Source organism: Balaenoptera physalus, assembly GCF_965194825.1.
Source record: "Balaenoptera physalus genome assembly, chromosome: 15".
Lineage (NCBI taxonomy): Eukaryota > Metazoa > Chordata > Mammalia > Artiodactyla > Balaenopteridae > Balaenoptera > Balaenoptera physalus.
In genome coordinates, this window is record NC_138894.1 from 14,048,619 (window position 1) to 14,071,698 (window position 23,080).

The 23,080-nt window shown below is 34.6% G+C and overlaps 1 protein-coding gene across 6 annotated transcripts in view; it reads left to right on the forward strand.

The window, feature by feature from the left end:
* ZC3H6 (zinc finger CCCH-type containing 6) overlaps positions 1-18,278 on the forward strand; it is a 52,423-nt gene extending 34,145 nt beyond the window's left edge. The window contains exons 5-12 of one of the 6 annotated variants that reach the window (XM_082426767.1): positions 670-803; positions 5,782-5,898; positions 6,516-6,627; positions 8,851-8,960; positions 9,966-10,219; positions 11,853-12,364; positions 12,686-12,919; positions 15,801-18,278. In XM_082426767.1, coding sequence (XP_082282893.1) covers positions 670-803; positions 5,782-5,898; positions 6,516-6,627; positions 8,851-8,960; positions 9,966-10,219; positions 11,853-12,364; positions 12,686-12,919; positions 15,801-17,272 — 2,945 coding nt within the window. In that variant the 3' untranslated portion in view covers positions 17,273-18,278. Of the gene's footprint in view, positions 1-669; positions 804-5,781; positions 5,900-6,515; positions 6,628-8,850; positions 8,961-9,965; positions 10,220-11,852; positions 12,365-12,685; positions 12,920-15,800 lie in introns of those variants that run through there. The other 5 variants (XM_082426769.1, XM_082426770.1, XM_082426768.1 and 2 more) reach the window with 5 other exon arrangements.
* Positions 18,279-23,080: the final 4,802 nt, after the last annotated feature.

The window sequence follows — 23,080 nt, forward strand, 5'->3', positions numbered from 1 at the left end:
TCTTTAAATTTTTAATTTCTTTGATTTCTTTAATGAAGTGAAACATTTTTCTATATATCTATTGGCTCTTTTGTAGGTTTAATATCATTAGAAAACTTATTAGTTCAATATGACTCTGGTATAATGAGAAATCACTTTGTATTGTAACTTACTAATTTTAGTCATTTGAGTATCTCTTTAGAGACTTTTAAATATCAAGTTTTTCAAAAGTAAAAGACAAATATAAATTTTGCTTGGAGATATATGTGATGTCTATTCAGCATTATCAATAGAAACTCAATTTGCCACAAATTAATCACTAATACCTACAATGTCTTCCTTAGAGATGAATGGTAATATTTAATTCTCTTAAAAACAGAAAACCTTGTTAATTGCTTATTCTAAGGAAAATTGAGAATAAAACTAGATTTGACCTCTCCAGCCATGTATATATCCTTGTTTCTTGCCTTCCTTATGTTGTTAACATCCCTTAAGAAACAAGACAATAAGGAGCAGTACCCACGAAGTAAAATGTAAAGACTGAATTAATTTTTTTCACTGAATCTAAAGGGAAAAAAAGAATACACTGTACATTATAGACTATTTAAAATATGCTATTCCCTGTAAACTAGTAGATTGTCTAGTGTGCTGTTTTTTTTAACTATCTGAAGTACATTTTAACTTTTTTAGGTATTGAACAGAGGGTTAAAAGTTTTAATGTTGCTCGTGGACGCGGCTTACCGAAGAAAATCAAACGCAAAGACCGTGGAGGAAGGGCCAATAAAGGGCCTAATGTGTTTACAGGAACGGATGACTTTCAAGAGGTACTGAGAACTTATATATAATGAGGAGAGGAGCTTTTCCATTTTGTAACTTATTTGGCTGCAAAAGAAAGCATTGTGATTCTTTTTTAAATTTATTTATTTTATTTATTTACTTTTGGCTGCACTGGGTCTTCGCTGCTGAGCGCGGGCTTTCTCTAGTTGCAGTGAGCGGGGGCTACTCTTCGTTGCGGTGTGCGGGCTTCCCACTGTGGTGGCTTCTCGTTGTGGAGCACGGGCTCTAGGTGCGCGGGCTCAGTAGTTGTGGCACATGGGCTCAGTAGTTGTGGTGCACGGGCTTAGTTGCTCTGCGGCATGTGGGATCTTCCCGGACCAGGGCTCAAACCCATGTTCCCTGCATTGGCAGGCGGATTCTTAACCACTGTGCCACCAGGGAAGCCCAGCATTGTGATTTTAATGCTACTTTCCTAGTAATGAAAATTTTCCAGTTCAGATCAAATGAGTATAGATGAATTCAGAAAAGAAGTATTGTTTTAATTAGTTTTGATAGTAGTACACAGATGCACGTTTTGGTGCCTCGAAATAAAATCGGTAAGTTGGAAAGCACCTCAAAATAAAATTGATACGTCTGAAAGCAAACATGTTTGTTCTATTAGTTCTCTGTTGTACTTTCCTTTCCTAGGAGTCATGGTCCCTAGATGCAAATGGCAATAAAATTCTAATAGCTCAATACGTAGCAGGAACAAGAAGGGAGATAGCGGTAAATTCACTTACTTATTACAGTTGAAATCATTAAAAGAGAAGAAAGGAGGTATAAATGGTTGGAAAGATGAATTTATGAACTATGTGTATAGTAGATATTGAATAAATATATGTTGAATTGAACTGAACTCTGAACAGTACATTTCAACCTTGTAGCGACTTTCTGGATTAGAGTGGTCCAATTCCTGTATTCTGCCACTGTTCCAGTAAGATTTGATTGACTTGTACAGAGCAAGGGTGGGTTATCAGTAGCTGCAACCTTGATTGATAGAAAAGGGATAGTAGGGGCTTCCCTGGTGGTGCAGTGGCTAAGAATTTGCCTGCCAATGCAGGGGACATGGGTTCGAGCCCTGGTCCGGGAAGATCCCACATGTCGCGGAGCAACTAAGCCTGTGCGCCACAACTACTGAGCCCACGTGCCACAACTACTGAAGCCCACGCGCCTAGAACCCGTGCTCTGCAACAAGAGAAGCCACCGCGATGAGAAGCCCGCGCACCGCAACGAAGAGCAGCCCCTGCTTACCACAGCTAGAGAAAGCCTGTGCGCAGCAACGCAGACCCAATGCAGCCAAAATTTTTTTAAAAATTAAAAAAAAAAGAAGAGGGATAGTAACATATTGTAATTGGAAAATTCTCAGTTTTCTCATTTCTGGGTTTAAAGATAATGGGCAAAGATTTCTTAATATGTACTCATTAATGTACTACTTAGGGAGTTGTTAACAGAAAAAAGAAGTTTGGGCCCAAATGAATTTGTGAAACCCAGCACATGCTATGCTACTCTTGGGGATTCTCAGTCAACATTAATGTATTAAACACTCTGAGCAGGTCAGGCATAAAGAAGTCTGTTTTACTTTGTTCAACCCATCATTTTCAAAATTTACTTGACCATGAACTCTTTTTTTCCTACACACCTACTAACATTTACTCTTAACTCACCGTTCCATGGAAACAAGCTTAGAATTTCTGGGTGACTATAACCTGCCTGTCCATCTTTCTAGACACGTGTAGATGTCTAGGATATGCTGCTTTCACTAGACCAAATTAATATGAGTGTTTTCTAAGTAAGCCTTCTCCTATATTCAGTACTTACACCCTATATGTGAAAAAAAATTAGCTTCCAAGAAAGTATGGTGTTGATCATGTTACTGCCTATCTCTGAGCTTCAGTTTGCTCAGTCTGTAAAATTAGAGTACAGTATTAACTCTAATGGCCTCTTCAAGCACTAACATTTTAGATGTTTGCAGATCTGGGCTGCAACTAAAAGATTTCTTTATCATGTAGTAGAAAATCAGAATAAATTCTTTCTTTTGCATTTATCAGATTTAGAATATTTTTCCTTTCTTTATCAAGATTAAAATATGTTATCAACACTATGTCAGTTTATTGGCTTTCATGAGAGATTTCTTCTTACGGTTCCAGAAACAAGCAGGAGCGTGTCAGAGTCCAAGGAAGCAGCTCATGTTCAGGAGTGCTTTGGCGGAGGCCCATCCAGGGTAGAGTGAACATACCTGGAGTGGCCAACATAGATCCATTTTTACCCTTGCCTTTTCAAGGAGTATTAAGATCCTCCAAAGGCCAGATAAATTTAGGAATACCTGCATGTCCACACTAATTTTCTTGAAAACTCAAGTATAGTCACAGAACATGCAAACCTTTTGATGGATTTTAAAGCCTTATTCATTCTTTTGGCCATACAACTCCTAAAATTTTTTAGTCTTTATAGTAACTATTAAATTTTTTTATAAATACATATTCTTTTCCCAGTAGATCCTTAATTTCCTCCTCCTTTTAGTATATTTAAAAAATCTTTTATGCTCTTGTTCCCTATACCAATATAATACATCCTCTAGAGTAAGTAAATTTTAAAATCACCAAGTGGATAGTTTGGTTTTTCCCTCCCTTTCTCTGTCTTTTCCTTCTCTCCCTCTTTCTTTCTTTCTTTTTTTTTTTTTCTGGCCACACCGCACAGCTTGCGGGATCCTAGTTCCCTGACCAGGGATCAAACCCATGCCCCCTGCGGTAGAAGCGCAGAGTCCTAACCCTGGACCACCAGGGAGTTCCTTCTCCCTCTTTCTTGAATTGTGTTTTCTTTGAAACAGTGTGATATAGTGCAAAGAGTTCTATCTGATTCTACTAACATGAAACGTAACCTTTGGCAAGTCACTAACTTCACTAATCTTCAGTTTTCATATTTGTCCAATGAGGGTGATGAACTAGATTACTTCTGTCGTTCTTCCAGCTCTTATAGTTCATAAAAGATCTTAAGGATAGAGGACAACACAACATTGTGGATCAACTATACTCCTATATAAAATAAAAATTAAATTAAAAATTTAAAAAAAGGACAGAGGACATTTGTGGTTCTTCTGTAGGCTCAAGCTTAAAAGATCAGATCTTCTAGGCACTTTATTTTATCCTGAAATTTTGTTTAAGTTGCTTTAGATTTTCTAGAATACCTTGATTATAGTCAGTTTTCCCATAGTTATGGGTACTGCTATACTTACTACTCGTTTAAACAGAGCTAAACTGGAAAAAAAACAGCCCCCCACGATCCTCCGTTAAGACAACGAGGGGTATCATTAGAAAGTAACATAAACAGAAAGAGTGAGTTATTAATGAAACATAGGTACAACTTGGTACATTTTTCAGCGTTTTTTTGGGGGGGAGGGTGATTACCTAATATTTTTACTTTTTAATTTCAGAGTTATATTCCTCAGGTTGGCTCATTGACTTTGCACAATGCACTCTCTTTGGCTGCCTATTTTATTACAGCCACAATTCCTTGTACAGAAGGCATATGTGAACTGGTCATTTATATCTACTTGTTCTAAGTGAGCCTAGAAATAGAAAATGTTTGTAAGTAAAATTTGCATAGATTTAAGACATTTTAAATGATCCTATCAGAGTAGAGTATAAGCAGTTTCTTTGCGTTTTCCTTGGGCAATTTGGGTATATATATATTTTTTTAAAAGAACCTCAAAGATTATCTATTTTCCTGGTATTCTTATACTTTTTTTCAGAATTCTTCTAGTAAAATATGTATTTCATCTGTTGGGAGTGCTGAGGATCAGATTTAAGTTTAGCCATCTATTTCCTTAAGTGTTTGCTGTGAGGCAGTTTCCTGTTTTCAGTAGATTGTGCTTTGTTCTCCATCTTCTAACAAATTGAGGGAAAAGGGAAAACTGATATCAAATCAGAAGAGCAAATGTCAATAGTTATTAAGCTCCTCGATGTTCAAGGCACTATGCGTGCTAAGAGCCTGAAAAACAGTGGTGTTTTATAGCGCTCATGAGTGGAAGTCCTTAGCTTGGCTAAGCATCATACTCTCTTGCTACTCAACCCTCTTACACTTGTAGCAAAAGTTGAATAGGGGACTGAGGAGAAGAACTAAGAAAAATAAGTAAGGCTGTGAGATTTTCTACCACATACTAGTTTTTCTTATTTTTTTAAATTTAAAGTTAAAGATAATACATCCTCCATTTTTTTCCTATAGAAAGTACAAAATAACCACACACGCAAGCAATCTATAATTTTTTAGAGGTACATCTAGAGACATACACTGTTAAAGGTAGGGGTGTATTCTTTTAGTCTTTTTCTTTGTCTTTATTATTATAAACTGGGGTCACATTTTCACTTGGTAAGGTATTGTGAACATTTTCTTATGTCCCCAAGTTGTCTGTCCATCCCATGATTTTTTAATGACAACATAATATTCTGCCACCTAAATGTATCATAATGTGTTTGACTTGTCTCCTAGTTTTGGATGGGTACAGTATTTCTAGATTTTGTTTTGTTTGTTTGTTTTACTTGTAAATAATTCTGCAGTAGTTATTTTTGTGAATAAATCTTTGTGTGCCTTCCTGATAATTCCTTCAGAATAATCCTGAAAAGTACAAATTTTGTGTCAAACAATATGAATATTTTACATCTTCTATCAACAGTACATGAAAGTAAATATTTTATTGTACCTTTGCCAAAGTATTATTGTTAATTTTCAAGATTTTCATAATTTTATTTTGAAAAATGTAGTTGTGTGTCCTCATTGAATTAGAAATAGGGTTCTTTGCAACTACTAGTATAGCAATAAGCACTTTTCTAGAAGCATATCTCTCTCTAAGTAAATGAATAGCATCAGAATGTCCAGTCTTCACTACTTTTAATAATCAATGTATACTGCTTTCTAGATTCATTTGACTATAAATTTTAATACCTTTTTACTACTTCATATGTTTTATTTAAATAATTTTTTTTCTTGCAGTATAGTAAACCAGGGAAAAAATGGAAGGTTATGACTCAGGAATTTATTAATCAGCACACAGTGGAACATAAAGGAAAACAAATCTGTAAATACTTTCTGGAAGGGAGATGTATTAAGGTAAATTTATAGGGGTATCATAAATCATTTTAACTTCTGAAATCATCTTTAAAATTTAAAGTCATTTTAGGGGGTGGTTAGTTTTTTCATTTCTCATATAGTTGTAATAAAACTGGTTCTTCAAAATGTATCTTGCATTGAATACTGTATATCAGAACTCATTTAATTATATTCTGGGGCAGTAATATAACTTGAGATTTTATTTAACAAACACATGATGCTGACCGTATGGCAAGTACTGTTCGAAGTAGATTACTAATATTAAATGTTTTAATCTTTACAGTGACACAGTGAACTGTAGTTACTGTTATTATGCTTGTTTTTAACATGGCCAAACGAGGAGGTTAAATAAGTCCCCAGAGTAGCTCAGCTAGAAATGGTGAGTGCTGGTGGAGCCAGGCAGTATCCTCTGAGGTCATGCTGCCTGTGCTGGCTCTCTGCACACAGCCACATCCACTGTCTTGGGCAAGAATTCTAAGGACTGTTTGAATTATTATTAGCTCATTATTTAAAGACTGGAGATATGACCGTAGTTCTACCATGAAACACCATGGAGAAAATTCAATTCAGTGGTTTCTTTTTTTTTTCTCTTTCTTCTTTTCTTTTTTTGTGAACAGGGAGATCAATGTAAATTTGATCATGATGCAGAGTTGGAGAAGAGAAAAGAGATCTGCAAATTTTATTTACAAGGATATTGTACCAAAGGCGAGAACTGCATTTATATGCATAATATCCTTTATTAAAAACATGTTAACCAAAATATTGCAATTTTCAAGCATCATTGAGGCTTTAAAAATCATAAGTACAACCCGGAAAGCCTAGTTTGGTTTTAAATTTAAAATAGCATGTTATATAAACCAGGTCTAATCAGCCATTGCACTTCAAAAGGGCAAACTGAGTTGTTTTCTTTAGGGAAATGAAATAACTTCCCTTTGGAAAAAAAATCTATGAAATAAATGTACTTTATATTTAATATACTCAGCTTATAAATATTTCAAGAGACCGTGCTTCCTGAAGGAGTAGTTCGCAACATATTTATTCTGTGACTAAATGATTATTTACTTAGGTTCATAAGTAATAAATTGTCATTGTTGGAAATTATAAAATCAAAGTCTTCTCAAATCTTACCACCTAATGATAAGCACTATATATTCTTCCCTACTTCTCCCTTTGGAAATCTATACATTTCAGTTGTATTCCTACCTCTACCCCTATGGCATTTCACTATATATGGTCCTTTAAAAAAAAAAAAAAAATTGTATATATATATATATATATATATATACTGTCCTTCAGTAAGGACCTTATTTTTTTCCAAATGGTTAGCTCATTGTCCCCTCTTCACAGATTTAAAAGGTCACCTTAACCATATTCTAAATTTTCCTCTGTGCATAATTCTGCTTCTATACTACTATTACACATTGTGCTCTTTGACCATTCCCCTCTGTAATATTATATTTGATATTTACTAGGGCACATACTCCTTTTTTCTTTACCAAAATGTTATGATAAATTTGTCTTATTCAAGCAAAGAAAATTTTTTTTCAGATTTGACGTACTTCTTTAGAAACCAGATACCTTACTGAACTGTTTCTTAAAGCTTTCCATCTATTCTTATGTTTTTCTCCATAGTCATGCCATCTGTGGCATGACAGTTTCAACTGTATTGTCTATACTTCCAGAAAAATGTTAAATAATAGTGATTGTGGCAGCATAATATATGTTTCAAAGATAATGCCCTTTTGCTTTGGCTTATGGCTATAGTTTTAAGATTGATTTTTTAAAAACATCAAGTTAAGTATGTATATCCTTATTTTACTAAGAGTTTTTAATATCAAAAAAAGATCTTGAATTTTATCAGTTGCCTTTTGTATCTGCTAAGATGATCACATGATTTTTCTCTCTTGACCTTATCAATGTGATGATTACAGTAATAAATTTCCTAAGACTACCCAGAAATTTCCAGAACATACACTACCTGAAAATGGTATATTTTTCACTGTACTTCTAGATTTAATATTTTCTTTAGAAGTTTGTCTCCAAAATTTTAAGTAAGATTAGCCTGTAGTTTTCATTTTTGGGATATTTGACATATCAGACCCCTTTATTTTCTTCATAGATATGAGCTCTTGCTACAAAATTTATTTGTTCTATATTTTATTTTATTGAGTAAAGTAACAGAGTTTACATAATTAAATTACACTATAATATTTGCTATAGCCATTATAAATATTTTTACTTTAAAAAATTGTTTTCTTGAAAAAGAATAGATAGATATATGTTTAACTGAATCACTTTGCTGTATACCTGAAGCTTACACAACATTGTAAATTAACTATACTTCGATTAAAAAAATGGTTATTGAGAAAAAAGAATATTAATGGAATTAGCTAATTATCCAAGCTTAACATTTATACTTAACATTTCAGTATCATGGTACTCTCAACAAACTATTGAAACTTTAACATGACTCTTTTGATCAGTGATGAAAGCATCTAGATTTTGCACAGAATTTTTGGCATAATTTATATTATGGTAATTTGGGAGATGATTTGTGAAATCTTGACCCAAAGCTCTTTCTAAGGAAGTCTGTGTTAATTACCTACATTACTAACTCTGCTATGATAGAAGATATAAACATCTGTCACTGACAGAAAAAAATAACAGGTAATATAGTTTGTACAGTCAAGTTTTTTTAAAATAAAAAGTTAAGCTCTTAAAAAAATGTTTTCTAGTTTTAATAGAGTAGAGGAGACTTAAAATTTTTTGAATGTTTTGCCATGTATTTAAAATATTTAATCTTAAAATTAAAAATTAAATAAATTGTGTCATTATAGAAAATTTAGTACAATATATAGTAATAAAGTCTTATTGATTCAGCAGTTATGTTTTTTGGTTTAAAAATATGAGAGTTTGATTTTACGTGGTCTATTCCTTAATATTTTTATTTACATGAATTTCCATGCAAGTTCTATCATAGTGGAGCAAAATGTTACCAAGGAGACAACTGTAAATTTTCACATGATGATCTGACTAAAGAAACAAAGAAACTTTTGGACAAAGTGAGTAATATTTTTGCACCTTGATTACAGATTCATTTGACTTGAATCATGTTTTATAAGTCATAGTTTATAAAACTCTGCTGAGAGATCAAGGACTTGTTAGTTTATGTTTTATTCTATTAATGTAATGTGCTAGAAAAGCAGGAATATTGGACTAAGAATTAAGAATCTTTTGTTCTTAAAAGATTAAATTATGTGATGTATATGAAACACTTCATACCACTCCTAGTAAATAGTAAATGCTCAATAGTGGCACCTATTATAGTATCCTTTACTTATTAATGATAGTAAGTAATATAATTGCCTTAACCTTAAAAAAAACCAGAATCTTTTGTTCTTATCATTGTTCTGCCATTAAAAAACCTAATTTTTTCAACCAGCCCCTCATAAATTTTATTTCTCTCAGTTGAACTTCTGTTCAAATGCAGTTTATTTATTTTCCAGTTTTATTGAGATATAATTGGCATGCAGCACTGTATAAATTCAAGGTGTACAACATAATGATCTGACTTACATACATCTTGAAATGATGATCACAGGGAGTTTAGTGAACATCCATCATCTCCTATAGATACAAAATTAAAGAAGTAGAAAAGATTTTTTTCCTTGTGATGAAAACTCTTGGGATTTACTCTCTTAACGGCTTTTATATATAATATACAGCACTGTTAATTACATTTACCATGTTGTAATTTACATCCCTAGTACTTATTTATCTTATAGCTCGAAGTTTGTACCTTTTTAGTACCTTCATCCAGTTCTTCCTCCCACTACCTTGGTAACCACAAAATTTGATTTCTACAAAAGCTAATTTACTTTAAGAAATATCCCTTACCTCTTTGAACTTCATATTCTTTATAAAAAATTAGTTAGCTATCTCTGATCTATTTCAACTTTAATATTGTATTTTTCTATTAACAAAACTAGTTTACTCAAGTCTTCACAGTTTTAAATGTGAGGAAAAAAGCTTGTTTTGAAATAGTAATCCTTGCCAATTATTTTTAGGTGTTGAATACTGAAGAAGAAGCTACAAATGAAGACGAAAGAGAGTTAGAAGAACTTAGAAAGCGTGGCATAACTCCTCTTCCCAAACCGCCTCCAGGAGTTGGGCTTCTGCCAACCCCACCAGAGCATTTTCCCTTTTCTGATCCCGAAGATGATTTTCAGACAGATCTCTCTGATGATTTCAAGAAAATTCCATCTCTCTTTGAAATAGTTGTAAAACCTACTGTGGATTTAGCACATAAAATTGGGAAGAAGTAAGTTAAATTTTTCAAAAAATGGCTGCATTTTCCCCCTAAAAATTCTTATTAAGAAACTAACTTGTATTCCATGTCAGTCATATAATTAAACTTAGGTAGAGGTAGCAGATATCTGGCATGCACCCCAACTGCTTCTTCCCGCTTCCTTTTTGCCCCACCCTCTGCTGCCTACCATCAGTGCTTTTCTGTACAGAATCCTTAACACAGCTTCAGAAACCTCTCCACACACTAATCCTGAAGGGCACTGCCAGGTGGATGGAACTGGCGTTCCTACCACCTTGTTATGAGGCAGCACTGTCATTGATAACATCTTCAAATAGTGGGTAATATGTCTCCAGCGTATTCATTCTTTTAGAGAAGTCGTTCCTTGGGCTATTAGAGGAAAACGTCTGGATGAGGCTGCGTCCAGGTTTGCATTTTCCAGTCTTGCTTCCCATCCTCCAGGGTCTATGCACCTGGGCTCTAAGTCCCATTGTTGATTATTCTTTTAATCCTGAAGACTCGGGGAAGCAATGAGATCTCAGCAATTGAGGAATAAGAAATCTGTAGCAAATATCACAGTTAATGTGAGCCGTTAAAAGTATTTCTATGCAAGTCAAGAAGAAGACAAATCTGTCCACTGCTTGGCTAACTATTATAGATTAGATCCTAGTCAATGCAAAAAGAGAAAGATATAATAGATATGATAATAGATATGATTAGAAATGGTGGGGCAGACTCATTATTTGGGCATTTTCCCTTAGTGAACCCAAAGGAATCACTGACAAAACTATTAGAAGTTGTACAATTGTTCCTGGGTGTCTGAGGAGGATTGGTTCCAGGAACTCCATGGATACCAAAATCCACAGATGCTCAAGTCCTTTATATTAAAATGGTGAAGTATTTGCGTATAACCTTCATACATACTCCCGTATACTTTAAATAATCTCTGGATCATCTATAATACCTAATACAATGCAAATGTTATGTAAATAGTTGTAAATACAATGTAGATACTATGTGAATAGTTGCTGGAGTACAGCAAATCAAGTTTTGCTTTGGGAACTTTTTGCAATTTTTTTCTTCTGAATATTTTCGATCTGCAGTTGGTTGAATCTGTGGATGCAGAACCTGCCGATATGGAGGGCCAACTGTAATTAAATTAGTAAGATGCCCAGAAAGAAGAGCAACATTCAAAAACTAAAATCTTTTTATATGCAAGCAATAACCAATTAGAAATTGTAATACAAGCGGTACGTTTATAGAGTATGATTCTAATTTTGTTATAAAAAGGTCTGTGTGTGCCTAGAAAAAGGATTAGAAGAGAACCAATCAAAAATTTTATCTCTGGGTGATAGGATTAGAGATGAATCTTATTTATCTTTGTATTTTTCTATATTTTTCAAAGCATCAATATTAAGTTTTAGAACAGATAATAGTAAGCAGCAATTAAGAAAACTGGGGGCTAAAATGAAGGCAAGATACATATGTTGGTATTTCTGCTTATAGATAATATGGAATAAATTGCTTCTTAACAATATAGTTTTCTCTTCTGATACCGTAAAACATTCAACCAGTATCTATTTAGAAATGTCACATTCTTGTTTGCCTCTTTTCTTTGAACTAAGAAATATTATTCTTTTGTCTGCAGGCCACCAGCATTTTATAACAGTGCCTCACCACCAGGACCACAGTTTCAGGAAAGCAGCCCACATACTCAACATACGTATAGTTCGGGGTCAAGTCCAGGTCCCGGACCTCATATGTCTCAGGGACACAATAGTCCTGTGATGCACCCAGGCTCCCCTGGACATCATCCATGCGCAGGACCTCCTGGTCTACCAATGCCGCAGAGCCCACCTTTGCCGCCTGGTCCACCTGGAATTGTAGGCCCTCACAGTCAAGCGGGAGTACTTGTTCAACCGGATACACCTTTGACACCACCAAATATGAGTGGCGCTTACCATTGCCCTGGCTTTCCAGAACACATGATGAAAGCACCTAGAGAGAATCACTGTTCTCCAGGTTCATCACACCTGCAAAGTCCTGGTGAAATGCAGCTCAGTACTAATTATGAGTCCTTACAAAACCCAGCTGAGTTTTATGATAATTACTATTCACAGCATGCTGTACATAATTTTCAGCCACCCAATAACTCTGGTGGTAAGCTTACCTTTTGAAATAACTCATTTCTAATTTAAAATATCTGGAGTCCTATTTTTCTTTAAAAGCATGAAAAGAATGCATGTTTTAAATAAAGCAACGTAAAATGTGATGAAATTGAAACATTAAAATATGATTTAAATTTAACCAAATATTTGTAACAATAGACCTTTAGATAACCTTAAAAAGTGCTTACAATCACATAATAATCTGATAATCAAATGTGATATTACTGTAACTCAATTTCTTACAACTCACAGTGGTACTTGTCTAGTGGAGTTTTATGCTAAATCAGTGTTTCTTTCCGTGTTATGTATGTAGATGGGACGTGGCATGGTGAATTTGCCCAGCATCAGCCTCCTATCGTTCAAGACTCACCTACCCGCGGGAGTGGGTCGGACAGCAGCGGTAATGTGACAGGCCATGGCCCCCTGCCTGCACCAGGTCTCCTCCCTGCAGTGCAGAGAGCTCTTTTTGTTAGACTTACTCAGAAATACCAAGAAGATGAAGAGCCAGGCAGCACCCAACCTCAGAGGGCACCAAGCAAGGAAGAAGGTATGTCAGGTGGTATGATAGCATCTTACCTATTTGGATCACTCAGTTCCTGAAATGGTCTTGAATAAGTTAAAATTTGAAAAATGAGTTCCTGGGAACTATCTATTCTATTTCCAATTTATCTCATAGCTCCTATCTTCTTGGGATTGATTGTAGTTTCAAGTGCCATTGATGAATTAGTAGTTAATTGCAAAGGGTTTGATTTGAAGCAATATAGAGATCTGAAGCTGGAGTGTGAGGCCTGGGCAAGCAGACTTGCTATTAAGCCTTTTTTCTTTTCTTTTTTTTTAAAGAAAAGAAATAGAACAGGAACAAGATACCTTCCAGTTCAGGAATTTTAACTTGTAACTCAAGCTCAAAGTTATTTGATTATTAGATATTCATGGGCAGAGGCTGTATACTTCAGGTTCTGCTATGTTATTAAGGAATATTATTTTTAATGTAAAAGACTACGTGGGGACATTAAGTTTCCCTTAGTATTTTTGATATTGATAAGTGTACAGCAATTAGTTAACTCAGTTAAGGGCAGAGAACTTTAAGTCACCCAGTTCTTCTTATGAATTACAAAATTGATGTGTTTGGCCACTCTTAAACATGAAATTTAGGGCTTCCCTGGCAGTCCAGTGGTTAGGACTCCGCACTTCCACTGCAGGGGAGACGGGTTTGATCCCTGGTCTGGGAAGTTTCGCATACCTCAAGGTGCAGCCAAAAAAAAAACCAAAAAAAAACCCCATGAAATTTATGAATAACTATGTAAAACTAGATAACACTAGGTAGCTACAAGCTATTATATAAACATTGTTATGTTTTCAAAAAAGGTGTTATTAACTCTTCATTTATTTAGCATGACAGGGAAATGAGGAATTTCTAATAAGTTACTTATTTCCTGTAAAATTTATGTGTACTCTTTTAGGTGCTAATTTTAATACACAACCATTTTAATGGTAATCTTTCTTTAAAGTGTAACAAAGCTTTATGTTTTCATAAATAAGAAAATTAAAACTTTTCTACATGATATAAATTTTTATACTGTAATACTATAAAATTGGTAATGTTTTATGAGGCTTGTTTTCTCGGAATACAGAAAACTTCTTAAACGGCTAGGTTTTTTGTGTTTTTGTTCATTGTTAGAAATTTTATTGCCTTTATAAATTTTATTTGTCCTTTGATAAAATGCTGATACAAATCTCTTAACTATCATTTTCTATCTAATATCTGCTTTCCACTGACCTTTCTCTACTGTTCTACTTTCTTTCTGCTCTATATTCATTCTTATTCCAGAAAGAATTTAAGACTGCTTATAAAATATATTGATATGAAAGTGAAAATAAAATAGCATCTTACCTATTTGGATCATATTTGGATTGTCTTACCTATCTGGATCAAGTACCAACTTCTATGAGGAGTGTAACTCCTATATAGAAATATTTAAAATAACTACAACAGCTGAAAGTGAATCACAAGTCTAGCTCTAGACTTCCTGGAAGTCAAAGGAAAAAAAAAAAGAGATCTGGTGTCTAGAAGTAGTTTTTTCAGACACTGAGATATGAGTAAAACTTTTTGCCATTGTGATATAATATTGATATATACTATTTTAAGCCACATCCCCACCCTAAATACGAGTGCTTGTGTTTTTTGTTGTTGTTTTTGTTTTTGTTTTGGCTTAAACAACAGATATTTATTGTCTTACAGTTCTGGGGGCCAGAAGTCTGAGATCTAGGTGTTGGCAGGGTGGATTCCTTCTGAGGGCTGTGAGGGAAGGATCTGTTCTATGTATTTTTTTTTCTTAACACCTTTATTGGAGTATAATTGCTTTACCGAGTGCTTGTTTTGTCAGCACTGTTCTGTTCAAACTAAGTGTGTAACACTAAAGTTCGATGCTGTGGAAACACATTAGTGAGCAGTGAGATGAGGTAAAAGTGAGAATATATATGCTATTCTATTGATCCAAGATATTCTAGGATATGTATGAATATGTGTGTGTACATATGTTCCTGTATGTGTATATATATATATGTATATATACATATATATATACATATACACACATATATATATATGGCCAATTCAGAGATAACCTATGTGTGTTTTAATGGAGAGGAAGGAGACTCGCCCTCCTGAAGCATCAGTTTTTATTCCCTTCTCTACGAGAGAGAAGACCTCTGATGGTTAAGTGCCTTAACATTGTGCCTAATACACTAGGGTTACATAGGCTTTAAGAGTAAGGCCCAAAGTGTTCTCGTAAAGGTAAAGTATATAAATTTTAGGCTGTTAGTTTTCTTTGTTGTTTTTAATTTAATGTTTGAATAATTAATATATTCACACAGGTCAAACATCTAAAAATATAGTATGAGTGAAAAGTCCCCACCTGAGCCCACACTTGCTCAGTTCCCTTTGCTTCCTTAACCATCATTGTTAGTGTTTTGTTTTCTTTCCAGGTATTTTTTCTTATAGCTCTCCCTTGTTATCCTGATAAATCCAGAGCTATGAAGTTTAAGGGATTGCTTGAATTAAAGAGAGCCAAAACATTTTGGTATTCCTTTTCAAGAGTGTTTTCCCTTCTCCCCCAGCTCTGTCTTACCACACATTTCTGAGCTCCCTTTGGCCAGTTGGAATGAAAGGTTCAGACTGTTCTCTGACTAGAAGGACATTACACATGTTCTAATATCATACTTCTTTCTTTATAAAGTATAGTGACTGAATTGTTAATTGTTATACCACATCTTACCTTGTTCCAGTGTTGAAACTCTGTCATTTCTATGATGCGTTTTCTTGAAGTTAGACTACACTTATTTCAGAAATAGTATATGTGTTTTTTTCATCTTAATTAAGGCCAAATATGAATGCTTCATTCTTTACCATAGTTTTTGTCTGCATTTAGATGATACCGTTAACTGGTATTCCAGTAGTGAAGAGGAAGAAGGAAGCAGTGTCAAGTCAATACTGAAAACATTGCAGAAGCAAACAGAAACTTTAAGGAGTCAACAACAACCTTCCACAGAACTCAGCACTCCTACTGATCCAAGACTTGCTAAAGAGAAAAATAAAGGAAGCCAGGTTGTTGACCCTAGACTTAGGACTATCTCAAGGCAAGACGTTAGAAAATCTTCTGAGTCTGCCCCGCTGGATCTTAGACTTGCATGGGATCCCAGGAAATTAAGAGGGAATGGAAGTGGTCATGTAGGTTCTTCTGTTGGTGGAGCAAAGTTTGATTTACATCATGGAAATGCTGGCCCTAATGTCAAACACAAAAGAGGAGACGATGACGATGAAGATACAGAAAGAGAACTGAGAGAAAAAGCTTTCCTAATACCTTTGGATTCTTCCCCTGGTATAATGCTCCAGGACCCAAGGTCACAACTGAGACAGTTTAGTCACATTAAAATGGATATTACCCTAACCAAACCCAACTTTGCAAAACACATCGTGTGGGCTCCAGAAGACTTACTTCCAGTCCCTTTACCTAAACCTGACCCAGTATCTTCAATCAATTTACCTCTGCCCCCTCTTATAGCTGATCAGAGGCTCAGTAGGTTATGGAACACAAAAAGTGATCTTCGTCAAAGCACAGTGGCCACTGATGCAAAACTAGCAGCCAAGGCCAAAATTAACACAGCAAACAGAGAAGGCTACCTAGAACAATTTGGAGACTTACATAGTTCAGGAAGTAAATTAGGAGATCCTAGGCTGCAAAAAAATTTTGATCCTAGACTTCACAGACTGCATAATACAGAGTCTCATCAAGCAGTTATGAAGGATTCACATACATCAAAGGGTGCCCCTCATTTAGCCAGATCAAACTCTGGTTCATCACAGCCCTTAGGGGCAGTATCTAGCAATTCTGGTCCCGGGGCTTTGCCTCCATATGCCCCTAAACTCTCATCTTCAGCTGGCCTTCCCCTGGGAACTCCAGGTTCAGTTCTTAGTGGTATTAGTTTGTATGACCCTAGGGAACACAGTTCATCATCTACATCAGAGCTAGCAACAGAAAATGCAGAGAACCAGAAAAAAAGTGGTGGTTTAAAAAGTAGTGATAAAAACGAGCCTCCTCCTGGAGAAGCAGTCCTACCACAGAAAATCGCTCCAAACGTGGACGTCACTGTTGATGGGCCAGCTGACCCACAGGCAGATATTCTTGGGAGTTCCGGTACCGTTCAGGTCCCAGCAGTGCACAGTCTTCCGATTCAGGCATTAACAGGCTTAATTAGACCCCAGTACAGCGATCCAAGACAGTCAAAGCAGCCGGGTCAGGTGAGCCCCACCCCAGATGATGATCCTCGTAGAGCAACAGATGACAAATCTCTGAAAGAGGTTTTTAAAACTTTTGATCCAACTGCTTCACCGTTTTGTTAGCTCTTGTGTAATTAAGCAGTTCTTTTCACTCTTGTGACTATTGCAGTCCCCTGCTGTTTTGTAACTGGTTTACCTCTATAGTTTATTTATTTTTAAATTATAAACACTTTTCAGCTGCTAGTATCAGAACCACATGAAGTTATATCCTCTAAAGCCTGTGGTATTTTATATAATATTTTTATAATTTTAAGAGACTGTAGTAATTGACATAGAAACCTATATATCATGTTAGCTTCAGTAAGAATACTCTTATTGTAAATAAACCGTCATGAACTCAGCACTCTGCCTGAATATATGCCAGTTGTCTTTCATAATCAGTGTTTAGATAAATGATTACCACTTTTATATGGTTATTAGTTTCAAGCAATATAATGTACATTACTTTTCAGAAACGGTATTTTGACTAGGATCCTATTTGTCAACACAGAACTGATTAATATGTAATGCTAACTGCTAGCTAAAATGTAAAATGAAGTAAAACATTTTTAAAATCATAATTAGCAGAGCAGTTCATGATTAAGGGCATCACTTTTATTAGTACTGGCAATATTATTTGTGTTAATGGAGCATTTGAATGTTGTACCTTTTAAAAGTATTTTATGGTATACTGTATCATAGAAGTTGGAGATATATAAATAGAATGTTTTGCTAAAGTGAAAAATTTCCGAGTTCTCTAACATAACTTTTTAAATTTAATTTTTCATATTAATAGTTATGAGTTACTGCTGTGTTATACGTTATGATGTTTATGCGTTTCGATGTTTTTTGTCTTTAGCAGCATAATTTATATTACTTTTTCAAATGATGTAGCTGCAATAATTGTATTCATCATGACTTTGGCAATTTTTAACAAAATTTTAAAAGATCCAGTGAGTCTGTGGTGATTATTGCATTGATAATGTTTTAAATGTCCAGGTTCTATATTTTTTCTTAAATAGCAAGAAAACACAGAGATGGTATAGTCAACTGTATATGGCTACCAATAAAGAATCTCTTTCAGATCTCACCTGACTGGCATTCTATAACAGAGGAGACTGCCTGGTGTTTTAATGTATTCAATGTCTTCATAGTTCGGAAACCTCCTGAATTGATTAGAGGTTGTATTTTTATGAAAAATAATTTGTACTCATTCTTGTATATTTATTGCAGTATATAAATAATGGCAACCCTACCTGTTTTATACATATATTATTTATAACTAAAACTAAGTAGTACGCTTAGTTTCAGGCTAAGTGTATGTATTAATATCTTGAACTAGAGGTATGTGACAGTATTTGCTAGTAACAACTCTAATAAGTAACTTGAAAAGGAGTATTTCATTATAAAAGATAATGGAAGTAGAGGAAATCAGTCCTTGAGAAGTGATTTTTTAAATATACAGCAAAATATTTATGTGGGAACCTAACACTCAGATAGCATATGGTTTAATACTAATGTATATCCTTTCTATTCCCTTCTTCACTTTTTACTTGTTTTGCTCTGTTTCCATGCTTAAATGGGGTTGCAGTTAAGTGAACAAGAATCTGCCTGCCTACCTAAGAAGTTCATTGTGTTCTAAGTGGAAGGACAGTTGTTCAAGGGAATGTGAGTTCCTACTATTTACACTTTGGTTACATTGTAGCCTAAAATGGTTCTGGATAATATTTTTGGGTTAAAAAATGCAGTTTAAAGCCATTATAGAAAGAATTTTCTGACTTACTGTCCAAATGAACTTTATTGTTAATTGAAAAGTCAATAAAATGGATAAAACTGACAGAAAAAAATATATAGACACATTTATATTCCCAAGAATAATATTCCTTTATCAGCATAAAATCAGTAAACCTGCTGAATTTTAGTAATTAAATCGAGAATTTTAGCAAATCTTTAATTCATGATTTTATAATTATTGTAAGTGATGCTGTTTACATTTAAAATATCACACAAAAAAAGATAATTTGGCTTGTTAAAGATCAAAATGGAATCCAGATTTTTTTCCCGATTCTTAACAGAAAATCCTTTTTACTAAGAGAGATATTAAAAGATTAATTTAAAAGTAAGGTTTAAAAGCCATTAATACTTACTTACTAAGTAAGTTCATTTACTTAGTATTCTTGAGCCCCTATTACATCGGCTAGTGGCCTAGAGGCTATTTTACAAGAAAGTTTAAACTTACCTTCAAATTTAACAATATATTTTTTATGAAAATGTTTTATTTATGATTAAAATAATGATTTTTATTTGTAATGCTTTTTAATTGACATAACTTTAGGGAATATTCTATTATGTCCTATCAACCTGGATTATCTTAATATTCTTTTTTTCCCATTTTCTTACCAAAATTTAATAAGTAGCCATTCTCTCTAATTAATAAGGTCCTCGTAAGGTGAATTGGTGTTTTTAGAATCCATCTAATTTGATTTACACTATTACACTGAAAAGTACATTATGTCCCTATTCTTAGAAGCCAAACATTTACAGATAACAGAAATAACTGTGTCTTTAAAGAGTCTGCTAGACTCATTGGTTGAGATGTAACTTAACTATTCATACTGGTGTGTGAGAGTTTTATACCTGTTCCCTTTGATGTTGAATAGAGTGGGATATATCAGGGTGTTGAATTGGGATACCCAGATAATCATAATTTAGATTGAGCAGCTACTTTCCCATGTCTTGTTTAGTTTGCTCCCAACTCCTATCTCTGGAGCTTTCCTAGTTAGGACCTCATTCTGAATCTTGAAAATGAACCAAATGTTGGAGTGATTTCAAACTCTGCCTCAGCAGTTAGGTCTGTTGCTGTACAGACCCTCTGTGTTACCCAGCCATATGCACTGAACCCCAGAATTAGGTTGCAACCAAAGTAGCCTAATTATGAAATGATGTTTGCTTAGGTTTGTTTGTCTTTTAACTTGCCGTAGGAGTTTAGTAGTTTTCCTTGCTAGTCGTACTTACTTTAAGAGTAGAAGAATAGTAGATTAGTAAAAAAAAAATCCTGTATGAGTGTTCGTATAAGCTACTTGCTAAATTAATTAGAAGAGAGAGAGGGAGGAAAGGAGAACTTACGAGGGCTAGAGGTTTATGACAATGAATTCATATTCTTGTTCTGAATTGATTTATAGGTGTTTTATCTTAATGTCTAGTTCATTTTCTGTGAAATGGGTATAATTTTGACTGTTCACAGATTTGATGTAAGGAGCGAAGTAATTATCATTTTTAAGTATTTGTAAATATAAAATTGCTTTATGACTTTCACAAACATAATCATTACGTTCCCACTGGGTTTGCATTAAGTTGTACAGATTTCAGAATAACATGATATGGTTTGTGTGGTTCACCAGTTCTGTGAAGTTTCAGATGATGCACATTCAAGACACAGTAGAATTGCCTGAGAAGTTGTTCCAGCGAATATTAACCCATCAAGTTGGCAATTTCCTTAAACATTTTGTGTATCAGTAAAACACAGGACTTTCCTATTTTAGAACTCTATGGACTTGTAGTGTCTATTCAAGATCCGACCGCTCTGCCCATTTTATACAAGTTGGATATTGATGGAGGGTGAAAATCCTCTGATAGTCAGTGTCGTATGACATATTTGCTTGAATCATAGCATGTGTGTTGTGGGCGAAGTGGCCAACTCAGTCAGTATAAGGGCTGTTGGCTTTTAGAAACACTAGGGATATTTACTCCCACCTCTTAATATATATTTCTGCAAGCATGTGACCTTGACGTCTTTCTTAGTGACCATTTGCTTGATATTGATAAAGGTACATTTTCCTTTGGTTAATGGCATCTTGACGTTCGGAAGTTCCTAGGGATCTAGATGTGAGGGCTTGTCAATGTATTTCCATTTGCACAGGACAGAGTCTTACGGTGGAGATGTTCTCTCTGAGTTCACCCTTCTGGGCTGAGGGCTACACCTCAGAGGGGTTGTCTGTGCTAAAGGCTGTACCTCGGCGAGGTGGTCTGCAGTCAAGCAGTCCACTGATAGGGTGCCTGCAACCTTCAATATTGGGCTTTCTGTGAATTTCTAGAATGAAGAGTTGTAATTATCTTTTCAGAAATGGTTTGGCAGCGCTTGATAATGTTATGTTCAAAATTTAGTGGTCCTTAGTAAATTTAATTAGTTTAAATAAGGCTGAGTTTAGGAAATTTAAGCTCTGACAAAATGTAACCAAACAGGGTCTGAGTGTTTAAAGCTGTTTTTCTCACTTACGTGTTAGGACTTAGTGTTTATGTAATGTCTTTTCCCGAAGTAGCTTATGTGATTTGCAGAACCAGCGCCAGTAGCTACCAATCGCTGTTATTGCTGGCGTTATGTTTTCGAGTATGTTATTTATTAGCAGTATCTGCCAGTTGTAACAAAATCCAAATTATCCTGCCTTTCTTGGAAAGGATACATACCTAAGAAAGGACTTTAAGTTAATGGCAACATAACATTTAGAATTTCTCATTTTAAAATAAGAAATAAAAAGCACATTTTAAACTGTATTTTATGCTTTTGGAGGCAGAACCCATATGTGTCTCCTTGCTTTTCTGTTTTCCCATTGCAGCAAGCCTACTTCTACACACACAGTGGGTGCTTTGTTCCCAACGTCCGTCCAAGTTTAGATTTTACAGGTGCTGTCATCTGTTAGAGTAGGTGCGACAGAACCATTCCATGATCGTATTAGAAAGAGTACAATCATAAATTATACCTCCTTCAGTAGACACAGGGCACCAGCCTTCTCTTTTTTTTGTCTCCCCTCCCCACCTCCCACCCAAACAATGTGAAAGTAGGGTTATGGCAGCTTTACTTAGGAGTTATATGTTTCTACAATAGTTTGTAATTCTAAGAGTCCTCCAGACTTACAAGATAATTTTACTACTTCATTGTGGAAGTTTGAATAGATCAATAACTTATCCCCATAGATCTCTGAAGGATTCTTTCTGTAATCTGAAAGAACTACGTGCTAGAATCTTATGTTTTTATTTTAAAATATATTTCTCTAATTTCCCCCTTCCTATTCTCCTCAAAATTCAACCAAAATTATGAAGATATGCCTAACCCAGTGACTTTCAAATAGCATTTTTTCCTAAGACCATTAACATTAACTTACCCTTTCAAGTCATGAATTGGACTCTAAATCTGGGTCTTGTGTCTTGTCCTTAAACACCCTTCATTACCCTTTAGAATAGAACAGTCATGTGCTACAGTTGTGAGCATAAAGGAAATCTGTTTTTTCAAACAACTATGAGTTCTTGGAATAATAGCTTGTAGCTTGGTTTATCATTGAATCTCTTGTTTTTTAAACTTAGAATTTATGAGAAAAAAGTTAATATATAGCTTGTTATAGCATTTTAGAAAAAAATCAACTCTGTGAATTACCAGGCTCCATGCTCCTTGGCTCATTACTCTGCTGATTTTAATACCTCTGTGAGGGCATTAAGGTTGAGAGGAATGGCGAAATTTGTGTTAGATAATATTATTTTGTCAGTGATGTGATATATAGGTTATTGTAAAGGAATTAAATACATACAGACCCAGTTTTTGAAAATTAGTCATGTTGTTCCCAAACTTCCATTACAAGCAAGATCTTGGGGTTTGTTGTCAGTGATAGACTATACATTTTATGTGCTTTTTAAATAGAGAAGGTGAAAAATAATTAACTAGTATTACAGATAAGAGGTTTTAATCCACCTCTGTTTTATAGGAATTTGCCCTCCAAATGTTTGAGAGAGAAGTCAAATAAGATAGGAGAATATCTTTTCCTGAAGTAGAATGAAATTTCCTTTAAAAGTGACAATCAAGAAATAGTCATTTCTATACTTACTTGCCAAAGTTTTTAAAAA